General features: G+C 57.9%; 1 protein-coding gene across 2 annotated transcripts in view; it reads right to left on the bottom strand.

Annotated features, from left to right (window-relative positions):
* Window positions 1–574: 574 nt before the first annotated feature.
* FYCO1 (FYVE and coiled-coil domain autophagy adaptor 1) overlaps window positions 575–18818 on the bottom strand; it is a 63274-nt gene continuing 45030 nt past the window's right edge. The window contains exons 15-19 of one of the 2 annotated variants that reach the window (XM_075547232.1): window positions 14970–15092; window positions 10329–10424; window positions 6765–6975; window positions 4668–4777; window positions 575–3310 (exon numbers count right to left, since the gene is read on the bottom strand). In XM_075547232.1, coding sequence (XP_075403347.1) covers window positions 3235–3310; window positions 4668–4777; window positions 6765–6975; window positions 10329–10424; window positions 14970–15092 — 616 coding nt within the window. In that variant the 3' untranslated portion in view covers window positions 575–3234. The remainder of the gene's footprint in view (window positions 3311–4667; window positions 4778–6764; window positions 6976–10328; window positions 10425–14969; window positions 15093–18818) is intronic. The other variant, XM_075547233.1, reaches the window with a different exon arrangement.

An 18818-nucleotide genomic window follows, 5' to 3' on the forward strand; every position in this document is an offset into this window, starting at 1 on the left:
GAAAGAACTAGACATGCAAGCTTACTCCAGGGTAACTGACTAGAGAGAGAATCTGGGGCCAGGGGATGCCTTGGAGGGGGCTGGGAGGCATTTTTCAAGACAAGGAGTACTTGAAGGAGGAGCCCTGCACACCTGGATGTGGGATGTGAGCCGAGGGGCTGGACTTGCAGGCTTGAACTCAGTCCAGGCCATCACGCCCTCTGGGCCTGTGCTGAGGCTCTAGGGTAGTTCTCAATTCTGTGTGTGTGTGTGTGGGGGGGAGGGTGTTGGTATCTTCCCTTGCCAGCAGGTCTGAAGGCAGCTTGGTCCAGCGTGATACCACATATGCTGACTCAACATGTAGGTCAGCTAGGGCACCTGCGCCCCACTTCCCCCAACCCTTCTGTGAGCCCCATCTGGGCTGAGGGAGCTCACTCCGCAGGTGTGGGCAGGGAGAACTGACTACTGCCTTCAGGCAGGCCGTATCCAGATACCAAGGCCCACAGTGGTCCCGGCAGTTTCTCAGACCACCAAACACAAGGCTGTCCCAACAGCTCAGCCCTGCACCCCGTCACCGCCGGGAATGAAGACAAGGTTCCAGGTGTCAGTGCTCCTTTATTCCAGCCCTGAGGTTAGAAAACATTCCCACATGACAGAGCAGACACTAGAGGGAGGCTCTGGGACTGTCTTCCCAGGCCCTGCTGTGCGGGCAGGGGCGGGAATCCCATGTGCCATTCTTTGGCAGGTAGGCAGCGGGTTCTTGGACCCACTATCCTGTAAGGCCGCACGGGTAGAGGATTAGTCAACTAAAGTGTAGTTGCGATGTCAGGCTGCAATCCTAGCCGAGGCCCCCTCTTGAGGGGCAGGGAGGAGGTGCTAGATGCCCCTTTTACAAGGATGCCACCCCCAACCCCAGGTGAAGGCAGGCTTTATTATTGAAGGCGCTCAAGCAGGAGGGGCAGGGGATCGGGCCAGCCTTTCCAGCTTCGCTGGGAGACCCCCCAACAGAGGGAGGGGTTGCCACAGCCACACTGAGGGTGGGGTGCATGCCTTGCAGACTCAGCCAGGCGGCATCCCACTTGGCTTCACTGCTCTGCGGCCCTGCGCCTCCAAAGCCCAGGGAGGTTCTCAGGATGTCTGATGGGCCTGGAGTGGCTTCACTGCCTCACTGACCAGAGGTGGCAGAAACAGCACCCTTGGTGGCTCTCCTGTTTATTAAACCCATGGAAGGGGGAACGATGTGGGGGCACGGGAACCTGGTCCTGATTCCCACTTGAGGGCCCCTCTCCTTGGCCTACTGGCATTTCCCATCAGCGGTGCCATGTGAGCCCCTTCACCCTGGGGATGGAGTGCCACCCAGAGGCCTGCAGCAGCACCCGCGGGGAGCGCAGCTGAGGCAGCTGGGTCATCGGGGCTCCCCAGCCCTTCCCCTAAGGGGGATCTGGAGCCCGAGGACCCGGCCTCATCAAAGTCTACGGCACTTCAGTCCAGCTGAGCTGCCACCTCCAAACCGTGGCACTTTGATTGTCATCTGCATTCTTTTCTGATTTTAAAACTAAAAGCATTGCAACCTCAAACACTAGGCCCCTGTTGAAAGTAAGAATCAAACTCCTTGTACGAGACCAAGCAGCGCTCTGGACCGCAGTGCACATGAAATACTAGTAAGCACACGCCCACCCAGCACACAGAACCGGCCGCGTGAGCAGAGCCAGGGTTCCAGGCATGGCATGGCGTGGCGGCGATGGGATGCTGGCTTCATTAAGGGATGCTCGCTTTTTCGTGGCAACGGGTCCTTCACTGTGCCGGGTGTCCAAGTGAGGCTCCGGACAGATCTCAGAAGAAAACGCTGCTGGGCTGGGGGAGCCCCGGGGCGTTTTCTTCTGAGACCTGGGTGCGCACGCAAAGTGGAGGCCTCAGCTCCCATCTGGCAGGCGTGGCTTCCTCCTTTGGGGGCCCCTGTGGGCAGGCAGAGGGAGTCACAGGCTGGGAGATTAGCTCTCAATCCACTGACCAGGTGGCATGCCTGCAAGGACAAGCCGGTGGCCTGGAAGTCACTGGAGGCCTGGCCCTTCTCGGTTGGGAAACCCAGCCTTGTCTGTGATGAGGAGGGACCAGAGACCTTGATGGCTATCCACTCCAGGAGGCTGCCCCAAAGCCCCGCTTCTCTCTGGCTCCCCGAACGCCTACGCCCCTCACTCCCCCGCCAAGAGGGACGACCTCTCCAGGACTATTGCGGGTGCTGCAGCTGCAGGTGTCCGGGGCCTGGGAGGTAGAGCCCCAGCCCATTGCCGCGAGGGTTGATGTCACCTGAGATGGGCCAGAGGGAGAGCTGGCCCTTCAGCAAGAGAGACATGGTCGGTCACCCTTAGGCCCGTGGCCAGTACAAGTACCCAGACCTGACCCGGAGGCCAGCCTCTGAGCAGGGTGCCAGAGGACAGGAAGACTGTTCCTGTCCAGGAGCAGGGTCAGGGGCTCGCCGTCCTTGGTTGTCAGTGGGAGGTTGGGCAGCGGGAGAGTGCTCAGGAGGGGCTGGGAAGGTGGGTACGCACAGACACGAACGGAGAGCAGATGTGGGACCTTACTGGGGTGATGTGAGGGCGGCCCAGGCTGACGGTGTTCCATGAAGGCAGGCCGCCTGCCGAGGGCGCCGTGTTGGTGGACACCGACATTGGTCAGCCCAGCCCTGAGCTCCGCTGGCAGCGCGTCCGTCTACTTCTCTGTTCTCGGGGGACAATGCATGCTGCTGAGACCTGGCCACTGAGTACAGGGCTTGGCTCAAGGACAGAGGGGCCTGGGTGTGTGTGCAGGCAGCCCCAAGGGCACTGGGGCGGTGAGGAGCAGTGACAGGAAGGGGGTCTCAAGAGGGTTTGGTGTGCCCTGTGGCCTACTGTTCTGGTAGGACCTAGGGGTCCCAGAGTGGGTACCCACCCCTCTGTAGGCACAAGGCAGGATCCCCAGGAAACTCTCCACGAGGGGGTAGAGGTGGGGGTGGGTGGAGAAGCTGATGGGCACAGCACCGAGCCCTTGGCAGTGTCTCTTTGGGTGTGGGGACAGTGGCTTCCCACAGGTACCCCCGGGGCTGAGTGACCTGCATGTAGTGTAGACCCGGCAGTGCTCGCTCGGTTCGGGAGGGGGCGTCCGAGGGCCTCTCTCCCAGAGTTGCCGGGGCTCAGCTTGGAGAGAGGCGGCAGCTGCCTTTTAAAAAGTGTTTTATGTGACAGATGGGGACGGTGAGGAGGCCTGGAGCCCCCGAGACTACAGGGAATCGCTCCCATCGTAGATGACAGGCCGGTCAACTGTCAAGTGATAAAGCACTTTCTTTGAGATGAACCTGAGGGGAAAAGGGAAAAGTGTTACCTGGAGAATGGCAGCCCCGCCGGGGGGGGGCCGCCACAGCCCCCCATGAGGCACGGGCTCTTTCTTCCAGGCCCTCAACCCCTAGTATTCTCGCTAGCAGAGCTGCCTCCCTGCCAAGGGTCAAGGGGAATGTGCCCTTTGAACCTGTGAGGCGGGGAAGTAGGTGCACGGGGCATGGAGTTGTAGGAGGAAGGAGGGAGAGTAAGGAGTTCGGGTTGGGGTCCACAGAGCCCGCTCCCTCCACACGGAGCAGGCAGGGCCTAAAGCAAAGCTTAAGACAGAACCCATGGCTGTGCATCAGCCATGCCCCGCCCCACTGCCATCCTGCCACCCAAGAGGGGTTACAGCCTGTGTCCACCTCTGGGGGCTTGAGGGCGGCTTGCTGGACATGGTGGGCCTGTGTCCACTAGGTCCTGCTGCAGTGTGGCCTCCTGCCCTCCTCTGTGGTGGATGCCCTGGGTCAGTGCAGGTGGCCAAGTGCTGTCGAGTGAGTGTGCTGTCCAGAGTGTGGGCGACGTGGTGTCTCACCCAGGGTCCTGCTCGGTGGGCATGCAACTGCAGCTGACCAGGCGTGTTTCTTTAAAGAGGCAGCTCCCGCTTATGCACATGTAAGACAGGGACCTGTGCCCTGCACCCTGTGCACCCTCGCCTGACAAAGCTGTGGAGGCGGGGTCCCTGTCTCACGGGGCAGCTCAGCCTCAGCGCCTGACATCCCCACCCCACCCCACCTCCGGGCCGAGCCTGGTGGGTGGCCCTGCCGCCAGCCCGCCTCTCACTGCTCCCATCCTTTCTTCAGTCCTTCAACAGCACTGGCGTTGCCCGGCTCTGGGCTGGGCATGGGGATCGGAGAGGGAGGCAGGAGGGGGCAGACGAGTCAGCCTCCCCGCACCAGGGTGTGCAGCGCAACTGCGTCAACGCGATGGACACCTAGACCCGTGGTTCCCAATGCGAGGGACAGTGTCCCCTACTGGGCTCTGCCACAGCCCATGGGGCTGCAAAAGTAGACGCCAGCACTTTACTGGAGTAGGGCTGCGTGACAAGATGCAATTGAGGGTGGGGGCGGGGGGCAGAGTGGTGTGGGAGCTGAACGTTTTTTCTGATAAATGGGTAGTGGTCAAAATCAATCTGGGCCCTGTGACCCAGAGCCCTGTCAACACTAGCCTGTGCGCTGTCAAACCCACGACAGACTCGGGAACACGGCAGCCCGGGGTCTAAGCGCGGTCACCAAGTTACCAGCGACTCACTCAATCAGTGCGCTCTAGCTCCCGCTTGTGAACACTGGGAAGAGGTGGCAGAGCGAGCCGCCTCAGGTGACTTCCCCAGGCCCTTACCTGGAGAAGGTGTTGTCGAAGATGAGCATGTAGACGCCCGGCGTGCGGACCTTGAGCTGGCCCCGGATGCTCTCCTTGTGGGAGTTGCAGCGGGTCATAGGAATGAGCACCTGGAAGGAAAGCTCACAGCTGTCTCGGCGGCTGAGTGGCTCCCGTTCCTCTGGCCAGAGGCTGGGGCACAGTGCCTGCCCTCTGCTAATGGCCATGGCAGGGGAATTCGCCCAGGACCAGGAACGGGCCAGCACCCCCGCATGGCCAAGGCCGGCCTGCTCTCACCTCGAGGAGCAGGCGGAGCTCCCTCTGCAGGAAGCCCACCAGCCTAATGTCTCCTGGTTGGCCCCTGGGGCTGCCCCTGTGCTCCGGCCACGCTGCCTTCCACAGGGAGCCCTCTCCAGCTCTTGGCAGAGCTGCTGAGCGCCTGTCCACCCTGGCTTCTCTCCCCCAAACACAGAGGCCCCGCTCTTGGCAAGGCTGGTGCTTTCCTGCCTGTGTCTGAGCCGCCCACGTGTGTCTGGCTCCTTCCCATGAGTGAACATTGCATGTAGTCTCGTCTACAGAGCTTTCCTAGAAAGGTTTACTTTCCTGTTCTCACAAGCACCCAAACTCTATGTCATTAGCTAAACTAGTGATACTGTTCGTATAATTAACCAACTGTCTCCTGGAGGGCTCTCAAAGTGTTTCTCAGTAAGCTGATAATGGTGCCTCTAAAGTGCACCCGGGAGACAAACTCTAGCTACATGAAGGGACCTTGACCCTGCTCAGTGCTCACCCTCCTGACGACATGGCCCTACAGCAAAGTGTGGTCAAGAAATTACATAGTGCCTGGCTACCAGAAGGGACAGTGTCCGGGGGCTTAAAGGTTTATCTTAAAACAGCCAGCCATCTAAGTGAGATGTCACGCAAGTCTTCAAGGAGGGAGCACACCAGCCTGGGTGATGCAAGGATAGTAAATAATGAAATTCAAGATCAGAGGAGGGAATTGCATTAGAGTGTCAATTCTCAAAAACTGGTTTGCAGGGAAGGTCCACAACCCATTTGCAGTCAACATGCAGATTAAGATCCCACTGAACTCCCTTAGGACACTGAGTCAATGGAAAGCAGATGACTGCATATACAATTAGGTTAAAGTTGAACATATCATCACTGTTTCCCCTTCTGGCCCACGTGGAGGGTCCTCGGGGAGCAGGGTGAGCACAGGAGCTACCGCAAGGGGGTCTAGCACAGGAACAACTGTGAGAATGGCGCAGGAAGGGGCGGTGTTTCCTTCTGTGGCGCACGGGGTTGCTATGGGTTGGAACCAATTTGGTGGGGCCTAACAAGTGTCTGCTAGCTTTATATGAAATCTAGGATAGGTAGATCCAGTAACTAGATTAATACATCTTTAGGGTGATGGGAAGAGAGGCTGGGGTTCCTGCGGAACAAATAATGAGTACAAGAAAGAAACACGTTCCCCAGGGAGGGCTCAGGCAGAAATAGAAGTCAACCCTCTGCCCCACCGTTGTTGGTGGGGGTCAGTCTAGGAAGACAGGAGCTTTTCTGCTTCTGGGCTCCTCCCGCCCCCTGGTGCTCACTGTGGGGAACAGCAATGAGCCCAGATGAGGATCTGGCTAGAACCAGCCTGCTGGGGCCAGGGGTGTGTGGCTGTGAGGGGGACACTGGGCGAGAAAGAGGCCCACTGTTATGTCTCGGGTCGCAATACCTTCAGTTTGTGAACTGGGACCACTAAGGTTTCTCGTTCAGTCATCCAGTGACAGGAAACGTTCTCTGTGGACCCTGCAGGAGATGCTACCCGGCCAGCGCTCTGGTAGAAAGGCCGCTCAGCTGAGGCACGAAGCGAGGTCTCTAAGTTTCAACTGCTGACCCCTCAGACATCTGCAGGCAGCGAGTGCCCAGCCCTCCTCCCCCCAGGCTTTCCCTGCTCTGCCTGGCATGGCTCAGGAGGCCCTCCACCCAGGCCTTTGCTTGGAAGAAGACCAGAAGGGACTGTCAGAGTGAGGTATGGCCTGCTGGCAGGATAGTGAAGGACCCAGTTCTTCTGGGAAAGGCCTAAGTGACCTGGTGATGAAGGGGCCCATGGGGGGTGGGGGCTGGTCTCACCTTACACTGATCCAGGGGTGCGTCCTCCGCCTCCTGGAAGACCACGCTGAAGGAGATGCTCTTGGGGTCGGAGGAGAAGACCCAGCTGATGGTCAGGCCTGCCTCAGCCACAGCGATGGAGATGAGGCTGTAGGTGCTGGAGCGCACAAACAGCTCCCTGTTGCCCTCCCCAAAGTTGACAAGCTCGTCCACTGTGAGGGGCACTTTGATCCTGAAGCAAAAATGCAGACAAGCTCCAATTAGGAGGACAAAATCCATCCTGATTGGCTGGGGGCTCTCAGGGGGCCTGAGACCCTGGAGGACAAGGGGAGGGCAAAGCCAGGGCAAAGGAGACAGGCAACATTGCTTAGCTATGGAGAACACTGGGCAGAGAGGCATGTACTGAGCCGCAGCTACATGCTGATCCGCCCACTTCAGTTGATGTAGCGTGGATTTGGACTTTGTGGTGGCCTCATAGGTGTCAAACAGAACCGTTTTCTTCTTAAGACTGGGACTCTTTTGTTTAAATCTCCCCAAGGCCCAGACCACACGGTGGGCATTCCTCCTTCCTCTGTCCCCTCTTAGCGCCAACTCTTCACCACAGCAAGGGGAAAGGAAAACGAGAAGCCACGGGGCCCTGTGCTGCGGAAGGCAGCCCTGGCGGGGCGGGGAATGTGGTCTGGCGGTGGCTGGCAGCCCCTCCCTCCCTCTCGATGAGGCCCCAGCCCCAGCTCAGCAATGCAATGAGGGCATGGAGCCCAGCACACACACAACCCCCCCCCCCCATTTTGGTCCCAGGAGAAAAGAGGCCAGCTGGTCCAGCATGGGTGCACTGGGGGCAGGGGAGGGAATTGTATTAGTAAGTATGGGGAGAGGGCACTGGGCACCTCCAGAGGAGCCAGGCTGGCCCTCCACCTTGGCAGAGGCTCGGGGAGTCCTGCTGAGGACAAAGAATTTCTTTATGTTAAGCAAGGAGGTGGGGTGGGGGTACCCCATAGGCGGTCATGACTGCCTGGACACCCTGCGGTGGGTGTCCATCTGCCACCCTGTCACCTTCTTGGCCCCTCGCAGCTGGTTGTCTGGAAAGTTCCGCGGCTTCCCCATGGACTTCATAGGAAACCAGTTGGGGTCTCCAGAAAGGAGGAGAGCACAGGGTGGGTGGCCGGGGGCGTTCAGGAGGCTTCCGCCTCAGACGGGGAGGGGCCCAGAACCATGTTGTCCATGGTTGATTTCTCAGAACAGAAAACAAAAACCAACTCTGGCCATTCCTCTGAAGGACTGCTGGATAGACTTCGAACTTGAACACACTGACAGTGTGGGCCCATCTGCTGGAGCATCAGTCATGTGCAGAACAGAAAGATGACTCCTCTTGCTTGAAGGGGGTCCCTGGCCCCGCCCACCTTTGCTCTGTTCCCCTGGCGTGTGGGGAGCAAGGGTCACATGGCCTTAGCTTTCGGCTTTTTTCTGCCCTGCTACTTAGCCAACAAAGGGACCAGCTCTCCTTCCAATCCCCTGCTTTTTTACAAAACACCGATGAGCATTGGTGGCAGTGTGCTGGGCTGCTGACCACAACAAGGTCGGCAGTTTGAAACCATCAGCAGCCCTGTGAGAGACAGACGAGGCTTCCTACTCCCAGAGTTTTAACTGCGGAAACCCATAGGGGTCCAGCATCCACGGATGGCAGCCGCGGGGACCTGTGAGCAGTCCCATGGACACCCAGACCCTCACTTGGATGTAAAGCTCCTGGGCTCTGGGGCCATGTATGTCTCAGACGGACTCTTGGCCCATCTTTACACTCAGCAGGTAAAGAAGAGTTTCTTCCAACGTTTTAGAGTGAGTCCCCCTGCTTTTGGGCCCCCTGGCAGAAGCAGCCCTCAAGTACAATGCGGGGTATCGAGTCAGGGGCACCTGGATCCAGTGCCCATCCCTCTTCTTACATTCTGCGGGGCTTCAATCTCTCGTAAGCCGGTGTCCTCCCCGGCAAAACAAGCGTAATCACGTCTGTCCCCCAACCGGTGTGAGGACTGCATCCGTGGATGAACTAGATGCAACTCCGCCCCCCTCCACAACCAGCCCCCCCCCACCCAGGGCATTCTTCTCAGGGCAAGTAGGCACTCATTCTCCCTCGACGTCCTGTCCCCGGTGTGGAGACAGCTGTGGTTCCTGAGACTGTACGTGCTGCATGAGGGAGGCGCCACTGTCCCCACTCACAAACAAGGGATGATTAAGAAATGTGGCTGCGTTCACCAGGTCTGATCCAAAGCCACCAAAGCTGCCCTTCGTGTAGAAAACAGCTACTGCCCCTTGAACACCAGGGAGAAAGCTAAAGCTCAGAGAAGTGAGGTGACCTGCCCGAGATTGCACAGCAAGTAAGGAAGGGGTGATGCCCAGAGTGCTCTGCTTCCAAAGCCATAGACGGCTGGGCACACCCCCAAAACTAATGGTGAGGGGAGGCACAGTATCAACTATGCTCAAACACAAACTTACTTGATGAAACACATGAAAGCATTGGAGGAAGAAATCAGCAAATCTGCAGGTAGACTAGAAATGAGCCGCTAAGAAAACAGACCGAGCCAGAGTCCGTGAGACGCAGGTCCCTGCCGCAGGGGCTTTTCGCTGCTGTCCCCTACTGTCTGTGTGTCTGCGCGACAGCTGGCCTCCTCCACATCGGACGTTCTGAGTGCCATCCTCTTTACAACGGTCAGTGCCCGTGCCCGTCCTGACCGTCCTGCAGCAAACCCGACCCGGAACTCCTCCCGTGCTGGGCTTCAGTGGATCTACGTTTACTGCCTGTCACCGCCGTCTCCCGCGGGCAAGGGGCTTTGTTTTGCTCACTGACAGAGCCTACCCCCTGCGACGGGCGCGTGTGCTGCACCCACGCAGGGGGCCTCAGGGAGTCCGTGCAAAGCTAGAATGGTCGTGTCATGGTGTGCTCGGACCAGAGCGACCCTGCTGCACAACCGAATGAAAGCCTGCCCAATCTGTCCCGCGCCGTCTGCGCACACTTCTCTGCGCTGGAGCCTCCCGGGGCTCACGGAGGGCCCTCTGTGGGCATGACCCTCTGTGGCACCAGGAACTGGGCTCACCTGCTCACGCGCCTTCACCACGTGAGGCAAAGGCTCCCCATCCTGGCTCCTCAGGAGAAACCGGCTGCTCTTCTTCCAGAAGAGCATGCTACACTCCATGCCACGGTGCACATCAGTCCGTTATTCTCCTGCCTACCGCATTCACTGCGTGCACGTGAGGTGATTCAAGACAGGCTTGGCCCTCAGTCCTTCAAGACAGAAGACCGCGTGCGGCGTGCGGGGAGAGGGTGAGCTGAGCACACCCGGCGGGGGAGTTTCTAGGGTGGTGGGGCTGTTCTACGACTGAATTGTTTGTCCGAGTTCAAGTGCTTCCCACCACTGATGACGTGCCCTGCGTCAGTCACACCTCAAAGAACAAGGACAAATGGCGAACCACCACTGACACCCAGGGACCCTGTCCAGGATCCTCGCCAGCTGTGATGACGGGCAGGACATTGCTATTGGGTGTCCCACCCTCAACGGGATGCCCAGGGAGGTCCACTCATAACACGCCACTTACATCAACTCTCCGGACTTCAGCAGGCAGACTTCAGTGTCCTGGCCCACAGGCATGTCTTCACTGTCATCGGGGGTTAGCGAGTTTGATGTGCTGTCCCTGAGAAGACAGCCAAGGACACAATCACTTGTCTATCAGCACCCAGGGCACGAGGTCTTAGGGCCTGTAGCTGACCCAAGAATGTCTGGGGTGTCCTTCCACCCTGGAAGCGGTGGCAGACTCTGAGTGGGGGACCAGAGCCAGGGCCATGCAAACAGGACTTCCTGGGAGGCAGACGGGTGGTGACAAAACAAACGGGTTGCCTTCCCACTTCGAGATGGAGAGCCACAGCCAGAGCCCGTGGGTTCCCAGCACAGTTGATTCTTGCTGTCTCAGCACTGGTCCACAACGAGAGACCCACCTCTGGCCCATCTCTGGCTATGAGAGCAACTGGGACAGGAAACTGGGTGAGGCGAGAGGGGGGTCGGGGAAGGGAGAGAGAGGTAGGGTGGGGTCGGGCAGCGTGATGAACAAAGAGAAGTGGATCTAGGCCCTATCGCTGTCTTTCACAGCCCACTCTCTTAGCTGTGCAGAGAATCCGTCCCGGGAGCTTCCAGGGCAGTGCACCGAGCAGTGACTCCCAAGGTGGGCCAGGAGGGGCAGACCAGGGACGCCTCCCCTCACAAAGCTGACGTGTCCAAGCACAAACGTCTCCGGAGACTCGGAGACGCCCTGCACAAGGAGGACTACCACACCATCAACCTCCACACAAAGACCAACCAAACAGGCACTCCTTACTCCTAGCCACCCAGCAGGGCAGGACCCAACGAACTGCCCGAGTGCCTGAGACTGTACCTGTCTACGGGAGAGGAAAGCCCCGTGTTTCTCCCGAGGGACAGGCTGGGCTGGCAGACTGTAACTGCCAACCTTGTGGGTCAAAACTTAACTGGTAACACCATGCCATTAGCGGAGCCTTTGCTAACTATCTGGTCTCTGCATTTGACCAGAGACTGTCTGGCTTAGCGCCTAGCTAAGTGGTCCTCAGAGCACCCTCTTGTGGAAACAGAGACACACTGCAGTCCCCTCACTTTGATGTTTTTCCATCATCAGCACCAGCTCAGAATCAGACACAGCTCTTGCTCTTCCCGCAAGCCCCACACTCAGCTCTCCGTCAGTGGCCTGTACAATCTTACAGGCCTCAGAGGAACAAACAGCGACTCAGTCCTATGTGAGGGTGTCAACAAGGGAGCCCTCCCACGTGGCAAGGCCTCTTCACCAACAGCCTTGAAGGGTTCTCCCACCCTCCCAGTGCCCTGGGGACCCTCTGCTCTGCCTGGCCTCGGCTGCCATTGAGGGTTTCCTAAGAGGCCGGCTCAGGGTAAGACAAGCCTGAGCACCCGGCTCTCCACATGGCTGCCGGAGGAGAGGCCCCAAGGCCCACCACTGCGAACCAGGCATGCTGGTTCGTGCTTGGCCAGTATTCGGCTGCTGGGCCAGGCCCATCTGTGTGCTATGCAGTCCCTCTGCCGTTCACAGCACCACAGCAAGGCAGTGGGGGCAGGCAACAGCAGCCCTGGACCTGTGGCACCTGTAGCACGCCCCCACCCTGGGTGCCTCTCCCACTGCCACGTTACCCAGTACACACCTATGCCCTGGAACGGCCACCAGGGCTGCACCTGAGCTTCCTCTGGCCAGAAGGACCGGCCAGTACGCCCCAAGCCTGGGGATACACGATCACTGGCTCAGCTGTGTGGAGCTGCAAATGGTTGTTGTGTCGATTCAGGATGCAGGGCGGAGGGAAGACAGAGGTCAAGAGGAGGAGGAAGACGCAGGGCACATGTGGAACGGCAGGCAGATGTACACTGGAGGGCATGCAAATCCTGCCGCCGGCCTGCTCTGAGGCTGTGCTGAGGGCTGGCATGGCACAGGGAGAGGCCTCTGTTCTCCACAAGGGCTGGGCTCAGAAATGGCTGCACTGCTGCAGCCCTGGGGGTCACGCTTTCTGCTGCCCAGCTCCTGCTCCCCTGGGCTCATTCTCCCCACTGCTAGTGTGAGTTGGGGAGAACCACCCCATGTTGAAGGGGTAGAAGTGGGGGCTGGTGTTTGGAGCCTCCCTGGGGCAAACCCCCCGCAAAAAAAATCCCTCACATGCCCAGCCAGGGCTGCCTGCATAGTCGGCCTGAGTCAGCCCTGACACATAGAGTCCTTCCTCAGAAACAGCCCAGCCTTGGGGGACTGCAATCTACACACTTGTGCAGTGGTCCTGCCTCCAGTCTGAGACCATTGCACAGGCCCCCAATAGCAAAAGAGGCCATTGGACAAGGTTGAATGGTGTCTTCCCAAATATTTATCCAGGGTCTCTGCAGATGCAGTTGAAGAGGAGGGCATATTTGCATTTCCCTGTTTCCAGAGGATGGCCCTGCTGCTGGGCGACCTCAAGTCAGTACACAACGACCACGCCTCCCCATGTCTGCCCTCCAAGAAGCCGTCTGCTGGCACTTCTTCCAAGCAGATGTCTGTCCTTTGGGTAGTCCTTATGCGCACACCACTCCACCAGCACTGGACTTCAAAGGCACCAGTTCTTCTCTGGCTTGCCTTGCTCAGTGGCCAGCTCTCGCTTGCAAACAAGGCGCACCTTAGCCCTCAAAGTGAGGTTCTATCTGGCGCTGCAGCCCTTTAAAGGGGCCACATGCAGATGTGTCCAGGCAGTGTGCCCTGGGGCCTCGTGACTTCCGACCCATTGGCATCGTCTGTGGATCCCAGGAGGAGGAACCCCTCGACAGCTTGGAGCTGGACTCCATGTGTGCATCATGACGGGTCCAGCTGTGAGGACGGCTTTGGCCCCCTTTCCGTTGGTTGTAATCCATACTGCAGGGGGCAGTCCTTGGGCTTCACCAGCAGATGCTTCAATTCCTCCTCACTTTCAGCAAGCTAGGTGCTGGCATCTCTGTAGGCAGGTCATTAATAAACTTTCCTCCAATCCTATGACCTTCTTCTTCCTGTCAAGCAGCTCCTCTGATGATCTGCTCAGCACACAGATTAAGTGTGGCGAGAAGCTACACCCCCGACGCTGTCCCGGTGCTACTAGGTCACGGAGACCAGGCCCAAAGCACAGATACCATTCACGAGATAAAACACCAGACGGTGAAAGAAATCCTGGGAAACAGAGCTGGTTCTCCCAGCTTTCCTGGATGTTTGCTAAGAAATGTCACAATCCCCCTCGTCCTCCAGCTCGGCCCCCTCTGGCCACCATGGTAAAAGAGAACCAGAGTGGACCCCTGTTCTAATGGAAGCCCTTTTGGAGGGAGCGGAGAAGGGTGTGGACAGGTGGGGGGATTAATTACAGTAACTGTGTTTCTTGAAGGTAAATCGTGTTAAAGGCCTCTCTTACTATGGAATCCACTTTTAAAAAGCTTAATAGCATGGAATAAAAGACAAGCCACTAGAGGGCAGACTATCTCCTATAGTCAGAAACGGCACCCCAAAACCAAAACCAGCTGTTTCAGCTCTGGGCGGCCCCTGTCCCAGAGTAGCACTGTGCCCTAGAAGGGCTGCTTTCTGGAGCACAGATGCATCACCAGGTCTTTCTTCCACGGTGCCAACGAATGGACTTGAATGGCTGACCTGTGCCCCACTGGGGGACTTGGGCCCCTACTTAGGCACTTCTGGTAGCTGCGATTGAGGCGACACAAGCTCACTGCCCAGTGACCTTCCTCTTCCTCTCGTCCTGGCCGTGGTGGCCTCAGGCGGGGATGGCTCGCATACTTTCTGACTGAGCTCCGGAGAACCTCAGGCTGTGGTTCACGTGGGGCCTGCACACTAGCCGTCAGATCACTCAGCCCTCTGCAGTGGCTATAACCAGGCCTCCACTTTAGAACAGAGGAGTCAGGTGGGGCCCACAGACCAGCTGGGTGCCAAGGAGGGCCGCTCTGAAACACTGTCCCTGCACAAACCCCAGGGCCTCGGCCTCTCACTGAAGTCCTGGCTGCCGGGGCGGACCCTCTGGCTGAGAAGCCTCGCTGATGGTCATCCTCAACTCCGGTCCTGCTCAGCATGGCGTTGCCTCCAGCTATAAAGGCGCCTCCCACGGGCAGTTGTGAAGGGTAGTGGGGTGTCAATGTCTCAGCATTCACCCGCACCAAACACAGGCTCCTTGCTCTCCTGAGCCATGATCTGTCTTCAGGGGCGATGCTGTTGGGTGGGCGGGAGCCCGCTGAGGGCCACATTCTCCCTGGGCTCTAGTGCGTCTCTGGGGTCGCTGTTACCCAGGACATCGATTCACAGTGGGTTCACTTTGTGTCCATCTGGAATTTTGAATTTGGGGCCCCGTGGTCTGACCAGGGTTCCTGAGTGGCACCACTTTCCAGGAGAACCCACCCCCCAGCACCCCTGGAGCTAGCCTGTGACATGCTTCTGAGAGGTCACGGCACCGAAAATCCCAGAGCACTCGGTTCTACTGGCAGGCTCCTCGTGAGTGGGCATGGACTTGGGCAACTACGGGCACTAACATGCCTGGCCTTGTGACCAGCACCCAGGGCTCCATTGAGCAAGCTCCTGCTGCGCACTGGCTATTTGGTGAGTTGACCTTCGTACAGACCAGGAGCTGCTGACTCCCTGCCCCGTGCCCCAGCCCCCCTCCAGCACCCCCTGGGGCCTGGGACTCACATCCTAATGGCTCGGAGTCTAGGACACCAGGTCCTGAGGAAAGGCGAGCTGGTCAGTGCTGTCTGACTTCCTAGACAGGCCTGTGGCCAGGCCGTCTGCTCCTTCCCTTCCGTTCTTCCAAGTCTAGTAAGAAAACACGCAGTGAGTACTGCAGAGCAGGCATGCCACCCGTCCTCTCTGACAGACGGACAGACGCGTGAAGGAGTACTGCAGAGCAGGCATGCCACCCGTCCTCTCTGACAGGCGGACAGACGCGTGAAGGGCAGCAGGCCCAGCTCTCCGCTTCCCCTCATGGAGAGAATGCTCTACTGGCTGAGAGGGCTGACACTAGGCGGATCCAGCAAGAAAGGCCCGCCCTGCCCTAGCACTGACTCGTGCACTACCCCACAGCATGCAGGGCGGACCCTCGGGGCAATTAAAAAATACCATCTTATTGGAATATTCCAGACTTATTAGAAATATTCCAGACTTATTTCTAAGATGCAGATTCCAGAATGTCTGGCTGACCCCACGTTTTTTCAGACACATCCCTGCCCTGGCCCGCCTCCCCGTCAGTATTTGACCTGCCAACCCTTCCCGACATCTGTCCGGAGGCAGCCACACAATGCCCGCCCTCAGGGCGTGCCTCCCTCGTTTGTACCAGTGGCTGGAGGGGTCACTAGAGAAACAGGTGGGCTCACAGGCACTGTGAGCACTGCCCAACATGGGATTAGAGCAGGGAGTGATGGGCACTGGCTGGGAGTGAGGGGCTGACTGACCCACCCTGCTCTGTTCCCTCACTGGAAAGGGCAGGCCGCAGTGACGGTGCCTAGCTTGTAGGACTCCCAGCGGGGGGCTCTCCCACAAGGGCCATCCCTTAGGAAGAGCCTCACAGGTCTGGGGAGCCAAGAGGGCAGAGCACCCCAGCCTCCTCAGGTGGGCAGCAGGCTGGGTTGGGGTGTGGGGTTAGAGAAGAGAGGCCAGAGAGCAGCTACTCTGGGGATGGCGTGATGGGAGTCTTAGCCACTACTGGGTGTCCTCTGTAGAGTCCAATGAAGGTAGTGGGAATGTGACTCAATCCCTGTCTTCCAGCAAGATTTCTCAACAATCTGGGAGCAAGAAGATAAGGGGGGTGGGAGGGCATTCACCTTCCCAGGCATGTCAGTCCATAGGGTACTAGACGGTTCCAGCCAGGATGCAGAGGGTGGGTGAGCAATGCCTACAGCAGACACCAGGCAGTCTGGCTGCCCTTTCCCTCTGGTAGACTCCATCTGACAATGGCAGAGGCCTGGGTCTATGTCCTGGGAGGACTCGCTGCGTGAACATGAGGCTGAACTTGGCTGTGGTCCTCCAAGTGTCCTTGTGTAAAGTGGGGATAGGAACTAGCGTGCAGGGCTGCCAGGAAGGGCCAGCAGCAGCCAGGTGTGTTTACCTGTGCGTGCACACATGCTCACACACACCTCAATAAACAGTTGCAAGGAGACCCAAGGGAAGGAAACGCCTTTGATGTATGGATACCATCACGAGAGAGAGCAGTGAGGCTTTCTACTCCTCTCAAGGACAGCCTTGGGAACACACGGGGCCGCAAGCTCCCCTCTCTCCCACACGGTGGCTGTGGGTCAGAAACCACTCAGTGCAGTGAGCTTGGCTTCTTTTGTTACCACCACCTAGCAGCCCGGGAAGCACCACGGTTAGACTCGTGGCTGTGAAATGTAAGGCTGACAGTTCAATCCCATCCAGTGGCTCAGCTGGAGAAAAGGCCTGGCACTTTGTCCCCATAAACCCGTGGTTTTCAACCTGCCTCATGCCGCGACCCTTTAATACAGTTTGTTCCCCATGTTGTGGTGACCACAATCATACCATGATTTCCTTTGTTACTTTATAACTTTAATTTTGCTACTGTTATGAATCGGGCAGCCCCTGTGAAAGGGTTGAGAACTGCTGCCATAAACATTTCCCCTAAGGACAGACACCCTCTGGGGGCAGTGCTACTTTGTCCGAGGGTCACTAGGAGATGAAAAGGACTTGGTGGCACTAATGGGCCCCCATCCATCCTCAGGGCTCTCCCACAGACAGGCGCTCCCCTGCCCCTCTTCAGGCTTCCAGAGAAAACCCCTCTGAGATCACGGAAGAATGAGCACCAGCCAAGGACCCAGGTGCTGCAAAGGATGTCAGCACCCCCGCTTCAGTGTGGGTAAAGGATGGTCAGAGATTCTGATCTGCAAGGGAGGAGGTGGGGGGTGGGTCTCTTAGGATAACCAACCCACGGCTCTGAAAGCCTGCAGCGGAAACAGCCACAACACAGAGAGGCAGAGAGGCCGCCCAAGCTGCTGTGAGCCCCACTGTCTCTGGGACAGACCTGCAGAGTTCACTACTGGTGAGTGACGGCTTCCTCGACCTTCAAGGGAAGGGGTTCAGAGTCCTGACAGTGGCTCGGCCGCAGGGCAAGGCTGCTCTGAGGGCTGGTTCTGTGAGGCTGCTGGCCAGGGCGCTCCAGCAGCACAGCAAGTGCAGGTCAGTGGAGGGCAGTGCTGGCTGAGGCATCTGCAGCTACGCTGCCTGCTTGCCTTCAAAGGACCCCTGGCTCCTGCCCTTTCTGTGTCCGTGGTTTTAGGACAACCTGCCACCTTGGGTTATTGGTTATTTGCTTCTCTGAGTGGACATCAGGAGACCACCAGAAAAACTGGAAACTATGAAAATAGACAGTTGGGGATGGGGGAGCCACCCAGAATTCCACCAGTCAGAGGTGAGTTGCTGATAAAGTTGGGTCTAGAGAGTAGAGCCTAAATTGTACACCTTTTCAGGGATTTTTAAACAAGGGCCCATCAGTAGTGGCAGCTGGATCAAGGGACTCCTTGTCCCGAAGCTTTAGTGAGAGGGAGAAAAAGGTAAAGAGTTATGCCCAACTTCTGAGCTTTCTGCCACCGGGTTACTTTGCAGTGACGCAGTGGTTGCGCGGTTCCAGACAAGTGCATGGATGGATGTAAATAACTAGCCCCAAACCACTCGCTCCCCTCAGAGCTCAGCCAGGCGGTCTTACGCCTGGATGGGAAATGGCTTCACATGCTCATGTAGGGTTTTTCCAAAGTTGAACATGTCACCTCCTGCCTGGTCCCCAAGCCAACTGTTATACTTTGGCTACATAATAGAAAGGGTTGACTACTTCTTGGGAAGGGAAGTTTTAATATTCTACCCGCCCAATTCCAAGCTGCTGTGAAGACATGAGGTCTCAGCAGCAGTCAAGACTAGGTCCTCGGAGGACACTGCAACTGCTCGTCGGTGCGAGTTCCCAGCCAACAGGAGAGCTTGAAGGCAGGGTGGGCCGAGCGACGGTGGTGAGCTGGGCACCACTCTCAGGACGCAAGCACAGGCACTGTCCCGCTGCAGAGGAGGGAGAGGGCGTGAAGGGGGAGGAGGCAGAGGGAGGGAGGGGAGAGGAGTTCTGAACCCAGCAAAGGCTGACTGCAGCAGGGGGGACACTCACATGGCCTCGTCTGGCCAATCAATAGTTTGACTTTACTAAATGTTGCAGGTGTTCTGCCCACTCCTGCTCTTCGCAGGACGTTTTGAGGTGTTGTGGAGTATCCCCCAAGCCAGTCTAGGGCCCTCAGCAGAGTCACGGGGAAGAGTGAAAGGCCACAGAAAGCCATGATTTTCCTCTGACCAATCCCAAGAGTCGCAGGCAAGCCCGGCTTTGCGAGAAGACTTGGTGCAAGGCTGGCGGCCCACTTCTCCGTAGCCGTGCAGGCATGGGAGCCGCAGTCCAGTCAGGGCTTCCCAACATACAACTTACGAAAGTTAGAGCACTGTCCCCCTCGATACGGAATCATTCTCTGCTTTGAATTTTCGTGGCTAGTGAAAGCACATGAA

Source organism: Tenrec ecaudatus, chromosome 4, assembly GCF_050624435.1.
Source record: "Tenrec ecaudatus isolate mTenEca1 chromosome 4, mTenEca1.hap1, whole genome shotgun sequence".
In the NCBI taxonomy this organism is placed as follows: Eukaryota; Metazoa; Chordata; class Mammalia; order Afrosoricida; family Tenrecidae; genus Tenrec; species Tenrec ecaudatus.